This window comes from Cyprinus carpio, chromosome B10 (genome assembly GCF_018340385.1).
Source record: "Cyprinus carpio isolate SPL01 chromosome B10, ASM1834038v1, whole genome shotgun sequence".
Classification (NCBI taxonomy): Eukaryota; Metazoa; Chordata; class Actinopteri; order Cypriniformes; family Cyprinidae; genus Cyprinus; species Cyprinus carpio.
In genome coordinates, this window is record NC_056606.1 from 18528161 (window position 1) to 18540430 (window position 12270).

Sequence of the window (12270 nt, forward strand, 5' to 3'; positions counted from 1 at the left end):
CAAACAGAAAGGTTCTTCAGATGTTCTAATAGCATCATTTAGACAAAAACTTTCTTCTATGGCATCATGAAGCACCTTTATTTTTAAGTGTAAATGCAAATTCAAGTAAACTTTTTCTGTTATCTACTGTTGCCATTGTAAAAAAAATAAAAATAAAAATTTGCAGTATTCATAGTCAGCCATGAATAATCTATTCCACAATCTAAAGTGACAAATTGCTTGAAGGTGGTTGAGAAGAAGCTTCAGCAGGTCATGTGACTTCAACATCCTGGATCCTGTTAGGTGACCCAGTCTGTATAAAATAAAACAGCTACTGATATTATGAATATATTTTTCAAAAGTATTATTTGTTTCTTTATTTTTTAAATTTTTTGTTTTGTAATTTTTTTTTTATTTTATTTGGTTGGCTTGAATTAACTATGAATGATATATTTTTTTTTGAATTTACTAAACTTTGTTTAAACAGTTTTTTTTTTTGTTTGCTCATTAGTTCAAAGTAAATTAAAGAACATTTACAGCTCCTATTTTTAAAAATGTATAAGTAAATGCCTAATTAAAAATTCAGAATTTATATTAAGTTAAGATTTATTGAAAAATAAATGCTGTAGAATTGTTTATGGTTAGTTTGTCAGCTCATGTAGTTAAATAAATTGACTTTTTTTTGGAAAGTGTGCCAACTATTATCTAGAAAAAATCATCTTTTTAACTCTGACAAATATATTTTAGGAAATTTCTTAGAAGTGTTGATTGATATACCATAATTTGATGGTTATTTTTGTTTTTTTATGGATTTTTTGTTGCTATGGCTTCATAAAACAATTCTATCTTCAACTTAAAGTGTGCACAGTCTGATAATTATATTTTTCATGATTGCATTTGAACCCACTGCAAAACGGATCTTCTGATATTATGTTAAACACTGGCAGTACTATATTTCAGTCTGTTTTTGTGTGCACTTAATGTGTCATTTCTTTCATACTGGTCTCACAGCTTTATTACTTAGAAAATCATTTCTCCAGGTTGATGTGTCAGACGTAATTAAATTTGCTGTCACAAGATGAGGTGACTCACAGCTTCATCAATGGATCTGAATGTAAGGCGACTGGTCAGAAAAAGCCCACAAGGTTAGCTGTGTTTCATAAAGAAACATAATTTCCTGTAGCCTCTTCTTTGCCGCATATGTGAGTGTACCACATCGTAGTCCAGAGCTTCTTTGGCCCACTGACAAATACAAAATGTCATGTTGCAAAAAGCAACAGAATGACAACAGTTATTTTTTTTCTCACATCCCGTCAGAATAAAGACAAAGATTCTACCACACTTCCCATGGACCTGTCAGCACCCTGGCTTTTCTGTGAACGCAGCACCAATCATCTTTTTCGGCTTTGCCGATGAAATATTACTGCTGGCCATACCAACGCTTTAAACATCTGTTGATATTTTATTTATCTCTAGCAGACAGGATCCAAATGGCGAGAGATTTGCCCATCCTGAGAGATATATTGAGGAAGACACCTGTCAACAGCCTCATCTCTCAGAATAAAATATTTCACTAAAATTTTGATCATAAACCTTTAAAACTACTCTTTCGAATCAGATCTGAATTTGGCAGGTGTTTTATATGCAGTACAGCTGGTTCTCCAGAGGCGATTTAAGCCATCACCATGGGCACAAAAACTTGCATGAGAAAGATGAGGAGAAAACACAATGAAACAGGACAGAAAGTTTATTTCTAACAGGTTTATATAAGACACAGACACAAACACATATTTAAGATGCTGTGTCAAGGTAAACACGGTGTCTTTCACTGCAATAACATGTCTTATGTTAATGGGAAATCTTTTCCTCATTTCGACTTTATATATCGCAATGTGATTTTATATCTCTTTATCAAGGGTTTAATTCCTCTAATCGCAATAATAATTCTTTTGTAATTGGGAGTTTTACTCATTTAGAACATATTTGTGAGTTTATATACAGTGTGGCTATTTTTTTATTTTAAACTTTTTTTTATTTTTTTTATTTTAAACATTTTTTACTTTTTTTGTCCTCAGAGTTAAAAACAAGCTTCTATACTATTGGTTCCTTTATGAATTTCTAATGAATTTTAAGAATAGCAGTATTAGTAAAATAATATCTGCAGTAAACTTTACCTGAAGATACTTTCCCATTTTGTTCTAAAAAAAAATACAACACGTATTGTTATACCTCATATATGACATGGCAGATATGAATTTTTAACATAACTATTGTGTTAAAAATGCAAGTTCATAAGCTTACTTCTGTGCAAGTTCAAAAGTTTACTTCTGTGCAAGTTCATAAGTTTACTTCTGTTACTTCTTTGTGTTGCAGCTTAATAATTAATTTTTTACTTTTTTTTTTTTTTTTACTTGTGCTTTGCTGAAAATCCTTTAATTTGGTGATCCCTTTTATTTATTTGTAACTCTCAGTATATTATCACCAAATCTTGAATTCAATCTTTTTGTGAACTTGTTTTCTTTCAGTAAGCACAGGTTTTATATTTCCAATACTCTAGAGCCTAGGATGCGTCTCAATCAGCTCCCTAGCTCCGGAGCTCGTGAATCAGTAGATCATCTACACAAATTTAGTCACTGGTAAGTTCCCTAGCTCACTGCATGTTGGGACAGTGATCACTCGAATTCCAGTGACATGACTATGTACAGCATCAACGGACAACATAGTAGAACTGGAATTAATAAACAACAGACAGGATCTCTTTTTGATATTATTTTTTTGTGATGGATTATTTCTGTGCCAAATACACTTCTTCCAGGTTTGTATAAGTTTCAGAAAGTTTTTTTCCAGCATGGCCCTTCATGACTCATGAAGGCTGGAATTCCTTGTATGGGCACTTCTCCCAGAAAACCAGAGCAAGAGCACACAATCAACGTCGTCAGCAGTGCTGCACAGATATATCGTAGTATCGTGCTACAGTGCACATTCTATCAGTTGCAGTTCTGGTGTCTCTGTCTCAATATACTCTACAACGTGACATACATTCACATCAAATGTTAACTCAGCAGTAGATTTACACTCACAGGACACTGCACTTATTTGCAATCACAAATGTACATTATTTGCATGTGGTTTAAAGCCTTGCCGGTTAAACATTTCATTCATGTGCTGTACTGACGTGCGGTTTTTTCTAAGCGCACCGTACATGAAGATCGTGCACTGAAAAGCTTATCAAACAGTGCCTGATTACTGGACTAAGTTATCTTTTGAGTCTAATTACGTGAATACTGTCAAAACACACAAGGTTTACATATAAACACAGTTTTGTATGTCTAAAATGAAAGTAAGGATACGGATACGTGCCTGTATATGAGATGCGTACAGCTCTTAAAGCGATAGTACTAAAGCCTGTATTAATTTCTTTCATGTGCTGAACACAAAAGATATTTTGAACAATGTGGGTAACCAGTCCACACTGATAGTAGGGAAAAAAATCCTATCGAAGTCACTGAGGACCAGCAACAGTTACCCACATTCTTCAACATAACATTTATGTTCAACAGAAGAAAGAAGCTCATTTCAGGTTTAAAACAACTTGAGTGAGTAAATGATGGTATAAAAATAAAAAAAACTATGACAGAACTGACAGACAGATGACAGAATTTTCATTTTTGAGTGAATTATTCCTTCAATGTTAATAAAACAAAACACAAAGAGAAAAATCATGCACTGCTCTTGACTGAAGAACTTTAACACAGTTGTTTTAATAAGAATCAGTGTATATAATGTTTTATTTTTATATTTGTTCATTCAATTTCTTGAAGGCTACTGCTAAATACACCTATTGTACCTACACTTTGTTTTATTTGTATTTTATGTGTATTTGTAGTGTGTGTCTTTGTTCTTTTTTTTTTTTAAACACAAAGATAAAATAATGACAAAGATTTTACTCTTCGCCAACTTTGGCCTAAATATCTGCCATTCTTTTTTATATTTTGTTACCTTGAAAGGCTTTGTTTTTAAAATATAGTAATTAGTTTAGGTGTACTGCTCAGACAACTTGCAAAATGGTAAAACCAACATGACAAAGAATCGTGATAAAATCATGAAATGCAGTGATATGATATTTTTGCCATCTCGCCCACCCCTTACAGGCGGCAAGTAAAACTTCACCAAATTTACTGTGTTTTGCTGGCAATCGGCCCGCAAGTGCTTGTGATTTTTTAGCTTCACCCACGGCACACCTCCAGGAGCTTTGCTTTTTTTCAGAGAGAATCGTAAAGCTGTATCTTTCTTTTATAAATATGATAAAACTAAAGACTCTTTGAAGATATGAAGGATACAATACTACTCTATATGTACTCAAGATTAACATGAGATTGGATGAAACTGTGTGTGTTATGTCCTCTTTAAAAGAAATCCTCTCTGGGATTTTCTTTTCTCTGTACCTCAATGTATGTTTGAGTTATGGGTCAGTAGTCATGTATAAATGTTAGATTTTAATTGCATTATTCATGTTTTATTAATTGCATAAAATCAACATATTCTATTGACAGCCCTAGTAATATTCTACGCTAAATATCATACAAAAGGGCGTTCTTCATGTGGATGATTCTCGTTGTGTTGTGGATGGCCACACATATTCCACTGGGATATAAATGAACCATAAAACCAGCTGATTATCATTCATGAGCATTTGGCACTGCAACCTCCAAAAACCTCTGCTTACATAAATTATGCCTTCGTTGTTTTATAGAGGTAAGCCTATGAGCTGTTTACATAATTGAATCTGTATGCAAGCATGACTAACAGGAAATATGAACTTCTTTGGCATTTTAAGCATTTTGACCTGAAAATATCAACTTTTTTTTTCTGTGGTTTCTCTCTTCGTATAATCTGCCCGGGAGACCCGACTGAGACCTGAGTAAGTTATTCATCGATTTCGAGGAGTTCAGGACCCATAAAGACCGACTCTGGAGATTAAAATTTCTCTGGCTGATGAACATTTGTTTGATATTGTTCCATGCATACACTGTGGCAATTCAAATACATATTTATGAATATCGAACAGAAGATAAATAAGTGAAAATGAGTGAGGTACACAAGCCATTGGAGAATAAAACCAAATTCATAATCTGTTAAATTATTCAATATAATGTTAGGCCACATAGTTCTGAAATGGAGTTGTACACAATTACTATCTGTCACCCTCTGTGGAAAGGTCTATTTTCTGGAAGAATATTGCAGGTTTAGATGCTAATTCTGTCAAGTTTTGTGGAAAGGTATTTTTTCTGGAGGTATGAATAACTCCAGTTTCTTGAAGCTTTTATCAATGCTTTTAATGTTTTTATGCATAATTTTTAGGCAGCTGTTCCATGTCACGTCCAAGTGATGCATTTCTGGTGTTAGATGGCACTGATAGAACATTTATAGTCTTCTGCCAGTTGGCCTAAACATGAGTCAAAGGTGTTTAATGGTTTTTAGAAACACTTGCTGAAGTCTCATTTTTCACATTTGGTATCTTGTTTCTTTTAGAAAGAAACTGATATGATGTATATACAAAAGCCTGGTTTGCCTGACTGTGATAAAACATTTCCTTCTGTATATTTGAAACATTTTCACTTGACACAGAATTCAAAATAAGTTTAAAAGAAATTCTGCAACTGAAATGAATATGTTTGATTAGTTTCTATTCACTTGGTAATTGAGTGACTGATGTCTAAATATACCAATGAAAAAGCTGAGGTTGAAGTTCAGGTGTTTGTAGGTCTTCTGTTGTGATGTTGAAAGGATGCCATGTTAAATTATAAAACTGAGTGTGAGTTTCTGCAGATTTTACGCAAGACTTTTTCAAGACCTTTTTAAGACCAATCAAAGAAAAATTAAGGAATACATTTTAGGGTACATAATATGTCATTATATTTTCTAAATGCAAATGTCTAGGAAATCTAAAGTGTTTAAAGTTTAAGATACAACTTTCTATAGATTTCCATTACTTTATTATTCATCTAAAAAAAAAAAACTCAACTATAATATGGAAATAACTTGTACTGTACCTTCTGATGACTGTGCAAAAAAAGTGCTGCTCTTGTTTTATTTTGTCTTGTTTTCCAGAATTCCAGATTCTTAAATCAAGATCAGTTGAAAAATACATTGGAAGTCTTATTTTGATCAAAATGAAGTGATATGACTAAAACAAACTTAATTCAAAGGGAAAAGTTACCCCCTTGACAGGCAGTTATTAGTAATTTTGTTCAGTTTCTAAGCAAGACTTCATATAATAATTTTGCATCTCAAGTTTCCTACATGTATCTTGATTTAAGCATGTGTAGATATTTGTACTGGAAAACAAGACAAAAATACAGTGGAATTTTATTTTTATTTTTTTTTGCTGTGCATACAACATTTATTGTCATGACTATGAATTGAAGACTATCTATTCAGATTTTAAGCCCTTAATTTGTGAAAAGTTGAATTAACATTTTTTAAAGGCCCGCAGAAACTCTGTAAAAGCCATTTATTCATGCATTTGAATTTGGGAACAATATGGGGGAAGTGATTCAAAATAAGTTATTAAAGACAACACTGACTAGAAACTACACATTCCTGGTTTCATACAATTCATTACACATTTTATCCGAAGGCAAAGGTTGTTTGTCTTCATAATCTTTCATTAAAATGTAATGTAACTGATTATGTTAAAGAAACTTTTTAGGTTGATTTTTTCCTTTTTAGGTTTTTTTTAACTATTCATTTTATTTTTTAATTTCTTGTTTATTTTTTTTGGATAAAGTTATTTTCCTATGTATAGAATTATATCTTACCCTACATTTCATTTTAAATACTGTATGTCAGATTATCAAAGTAATGTTGTGAACATTGTTTCATGTTGTCTTTAACTGAATGGTTGGTGATGAACTGAATGAGTACTGTTGATGATAAATAGCGATAAAGCTGTGAAAACATGTAGCTCTCACAAATACTGGATGTATTTTTTGGAACTATTACAGTACTAAAAAAAGAATAGACTATGAACAAGGAAACCTATGTTTCTCTAGCTTACTTGCTATGTTGTGATAATGTACAAGCTAATGAATTTCTGAATATCACATTATGTTGCAAAAATGGTGTATGATTGTGTGGTTTAATCTATATGTTGTGTAGTTTTTATTTTTGGAATTTTTTTTGATTTTAGATTTGGAAAAATTATGAGGTGTTCCTGTAGTCACATACAGTCTGTCACGACAGACATCTAATGCACCACAGTTTCTACAGAATGACAGCAAGTAAATGAAGCAAGAAAAGAGATGAGTTTGTGTCTTATGGGAACTCGTTCATTCAAAGTAAAGTCAGATCAAGGGGACCTTTGGCATGAATGATGTCTGTAGTGTGAATTTGGTTTTGGTGTATGTAAGCACGACTCATATATGTACAATATACCTGACCAAATTGTTATTGCTTTAAAATGATCTCAGTGTAATGTAGTTTTTATAGGTGCATAAAATACTGTTAGGGGTAATGTTAGCATTAGGGAAGGACCAGCCTATATTAAGGCTATTTAAGTTGTGCCTTGACTCAAATATGCAGCATGTTAATTGAATAAAACAGCTTAAGAGAAGCAAATAATTAATCTAGGCTGTTAATTGAGCTTTAGATGACCATTAGCCCAGTCCAGAAGTGTTTGTTTAACAGCAGTGCGCAAACGGGTTGGGTGTAAGTTCATGAAAAGACTGAGGAAGGCAGTTAAAACAAGTGAAAGTGTTGCTTCTATTATCAATCGTCATAGGATGGAGTCTGAGTTTTGGAAGCCGAAAGTTTTAGAAACCCACAAAACGACTTACTGACGTACAAAGTGAACCAGTAAGATATATAGAGAGAAAAGTAGCACAACTATGAGTAGTCGGTAGAACTGTGAGAAGACGTTAGTTTTCGGCATCTGTTTCTGCTTGTTTTACTGATATGTCCTGACAGGAGGTAGGTAGCACAACCTACATTCTGTCAGTCAGCTGCTTTGATTTCAAAAAGGAAACATGAATCCAGAATGTTTGTAGAAATACAAAATGCCTCTAGGCAATGTATTGTATTTGTATACAATCGATAGCCTACACATGTTCTGCCATATTGTTCAGTAAGAGAATTCGCAGCTGTTGTCATAAAACCTGAAATAAGAAAAGAGCCATTTTCTCTTGCCTGTGATTTATTGAACCCAAACACCAATTGAAATTGTCAAGACTTGTATAGAAGCTCTTTAGTGTGTCTAAAGAGCTTCTATACAAGCCTTGACTATTTCAATAGTTGGCAAAACGTTTGCAAGCTGCTATTTCTATTCACGGTTGGGTTACTTTTAACTAAGCTAGTTTTTATTCGGTAAGGGCTTTCTTATTTTTAACAAGCCAGCAAGTATACAAAGTATAGTAGGCTAGGACATATCAGTTGCTTTATCCACCAATGTTTGGTTACTTAGCTTGTGTTTAGCCCAACTTTTTCAGTTCTTTGTTTTGCAGCTTTTCATTTTCATTGGAACTTAGTGAAAATGGGAATGTGCTTTATTATCTATCCATTTGGGGTACTAGTTATGCTATTTTTAACCCAACTACTTTTGCAGTTTTCCTTCTTTTTACAACTCAGCAAGTTTGAATGCGCGCGTCTCACGAGGACAATTTAAATAGCAACGGTCATAAGGGGTTAGTCACTGCTAGAGGAAGATGTTTATCTGTTTGAGTTACTAGTTAGCCTGTTTGTAACCCAACTATTATTTATTATTTATTTATTTGCAGTTAGTATGCTTTACAATCCCATCCCTTAACATATTTGCGATGGTAGGACACTGAAACCCCCAAAACAAAAATATTTACCTCAGAACTTGCTTCAGTTTGGCACGGAGTTTTGACGACGGTGTTCACAAACCATCCAGCTCGCTTTCCTAAGCTGAAAATTGTGATAATTTAATTCGTTAATTCATATTGTGTGCTGCTTGCTTGTGTCAGAGACACTTTTTGAGGAGCTGGGAGGTGGAGACGGGGGAAGGAGGAGCGACGGCGTTCAGCGCTCTCCTCTTCTCGGCTGCCTCATCGTCCACTGAGTGAAGGAGAGAGTGAGAGAGTATGGAGCTAACTGTGAGTGAGCCGGACACTGATGCGCTATGAGCAGCAGAGTGAGAGAACGCACACAGGGTTCGAGACACTGCGCACGAGAACAGCGCCTATAGGCTGCATTTAAGCACTAATATCAGTCCAAGCAAGAAGAAATAGAGTAGAAAAGGAGCAGGACAGAACCTCCAGAAAGAGCAGATCGACTGTTTGGAAGAAAGCAGCGCTCCTAACTTTGAAGGACCGCAGTGAGCGCGCATCATTGTTTCGGTAACCGTCTTAGGAATGAGTAGATTTTCTGAGGGTATAGTGATGAGCTCCGGGGTGCTGCTGCTGATCTCCGGGCTGCTCGGGTTCGGTATGTGAGCGGAGTTTTTATAAATAGGCTACTCTACGCATCATATTCACTTGTCAGTTACTTTAGATGTAGGGAAAAGTGCGCTGAGTGCCTGCCCACATGAAATCTGGTTGTCGTTTACTGCAAAATATATACTAAAGATTTGTAGTGTTATCTGTCTTGTGTAGGCTATTTCGCATGATATGGTATTTGTTTGTGGTGGTTCGCCTGTTTTATTTTAGGTTTGTGCTGCAAGGTTTGCGGCATTGGCTGTGTTACGGACCACATGACCACATGATATTGTTCTAATCAGTGTAGACATCACTTTGCAACTTTTCTTTGTGTTTCATGTGATTATTTTTGATTGATTTATATTTTTATTTTTTTTAGGATTTTATTTTTAATCGTGCGTAAATAAGAGTTTTTGGGGTTTTTTGGTGTTTAGTTAAGACTTGCACCCTTCAAAATGAAGTCAACAAAAAGTCGAGGTCTTTAAAGAACGTAACTTTTCTGCATATAACGTTACAAGTTTCACATGATTTAAATTTTCACGTTAACCAGAAATGTTTACAAATTCATATTTTTACCTTATGATTGAATAAATGTCCACAGATAGAAACTAGCTGAGCAGCAAACCATAAAAAATACGTTAATAAAAAATAATTTATGCATAAATTATTGCATTGAAATTTGTCTTGCTAAAATTCATAAATTGACACCCACTTAATCAAAAAATCACTGTATAATTTGCACAATCTACACTATTCAGTTTTGAAATATTTTCTACCTAAAAATCTAAGAGAGGGTGAGATGTGTATATGTGAATGTTTGAGTGGTTTTGTTGAGGTTAAAATCCATTCTTAACCATTTCCATCTTCCTTGGTGATTTAAGCTTTTTGGGGTAGATATAATGGCAGATATCACAGCCCGACACTCGTTTTCGTTTAAAGTGCCATGACTTCTGCTCCCTTCAGCCCTCATTTGAGATTCTGTGTTGTTTGATTGTGCGAGCTTGATGTAATAAGCATAAGAAGAACTGATGGATAATATTTTTTGTGGAGCATGGGCCAAATTCCTCATTTGAATCTTAAACTGGCAATAAAGCCTCTGGTGTGACACCCGCATGCACACTTGAGCGAATGAACATCAAATCTCAAGAGGCTTTCTGGTTTATTACTGCTTTTTATGAGTCTGTGTGCCGAGATGTTAAGCCTCGCAGGGCTGTTTCTTTTTTCTTTTCTTTTTTTGTACCTCCCTCGTGTGAGTCTTGAGAGAGAGTGCTTTGCCATCAGTCTGAAAATCATTTTTTATGACCTGAGAGGAAACACTGACAGGATTTTTGCGGCAGAGTTGTGTTTATGCCATATGCACACGGTGTTGCACTTCATCAGCTCAGAACTTTGAGTTTACACACTGATGATATACTGCAGCCCCTCTTCTGCTCCCATCAAGTTTGTGTTACCTGACAGCATCTCAGCAAACCGAGAAACATTTCATGGACAGTTTTGAAACTATACATAAAATTATCGATCACCGTCTTCCAGCCGTCTATGCGACAGCCCAGTAACGGTTATTTATACTTGCCGTCAGAGAAGCTGTTCCTCTGGTGAGCCGAGATGCTATCAGGTGAGATTTGTGTTTGTGCCAGTCTCTGGGGAAGCTTTGTTAACCATGGCCAACTCTTGTGTTACAAATGAACTCTGGGTTTATTTAGCATCTCTTGACAGTTGAATCATGGTGCTGTGGCCAGGGAAACAGAAGGAGAGGAAAAGTTGATGTGATCTGACACCCTTCATCTGATCCCTTTATCTGTGCCACGGCCCCGCTGCCTCCCCAGCAGTGAGGGGGAGCGGCGGATCTTTCCCCTGCAGCGACAGGGACAATCTCATTCACGCTTGGCCCAGACTCCACTTATAGCTCTCACCGAACAAGGAGCAGCCAAGGACCCCATGAAATGGACCCTCGGGCAGACCGGCTCAGAGAGACTCGAGAGCAGTCGCCAAAATAAGTGCAACTCTTAAAAAATGTTTTAGTTTTAACTCCGTCACAGAGAGTCGCAGCATGTTGAACTAAAGCAAATATTGAATTTCCCAGATCCCGCCCACCGCACTCCACAACTTCCTGATTGCTGCAGAAGGCATCATGTTTCCTCTTTAAGTGTCATAAACACCATCAGCATTGTCAGCAGTGGCTTGCAGCCGTGGGGGCAGTGTAGCGCTGCTTGGTTTTGTGCAGCCCACACGCTGCCATACAAGATGCTGTCAATGCTTGTTAACAATTATATTGTAATCAGAGTTTGTCTTTCATAAAACATGGACTGTGGGGGCATCTCTGCTGTTGTTTGACAAGCCACCTTGGCCTTTTGTCTGTAAGCGGCTTGGGTTGTATTATGTAGGCTACATTCTTACAGCTGTGGCGCTCTGATAATGCTGGCAAACTGAGTGCCTTTATGTGTATTTGATGCTTTTTTTGCCTCGATTATACTAGTTCATGAGGGCTTTTGGCTCTATTATTTTTTTTGTTGGGGTGTTTGGGCCAGTGGTTCATAAATTTTTTTTTATTTGCCCTGCCAAATATTTCACTGGAGAAAAAGACAAAATTATTGTTTGTGTCGTTTTTGATCCATGTAACCTTGTATTTTTATAAATAAAGTTGTTACAACACCAAAATTGTAGGTATTAGTACATAAATTTCGCAATTCTCTACTGACCTGGTTGGCCCATTGGGTCAGAATTTATTTATTTTTTCCTGCCCTGCCAAAATTTTCAGTAAAAGTTATTGTTTGCATAGTATTTGAGCCATGTAACCTTGTATTCTAATAAATAAGGTTTTTACAACCTTACAAATTTTGTTTGCATGTTTTTTACA

General features: G+C 35.4%; 1 protein-coding gene across 1 annotated transcript in view; it reads left to right on the plus strand.

Annotated features, from left to right (window-relative positions):
* Window positions 1-9377: 9377 nt before the first annotated feature.
* The window catches only part of kirrel3a (kirre like nephrin family adhesion molecule 3a), a 124334-nt gene continuing 121441 nt past the window's right edge, over window positions 9378-12270 (plus strand). Inside the window, 1 exon segment of the mRNA XM_042733026.1 lies at window positions 9378-9423. Within this exon segment, the coding sequence (XP_042588960.1) occupies window positions 9378-9423 (46 nt within the window).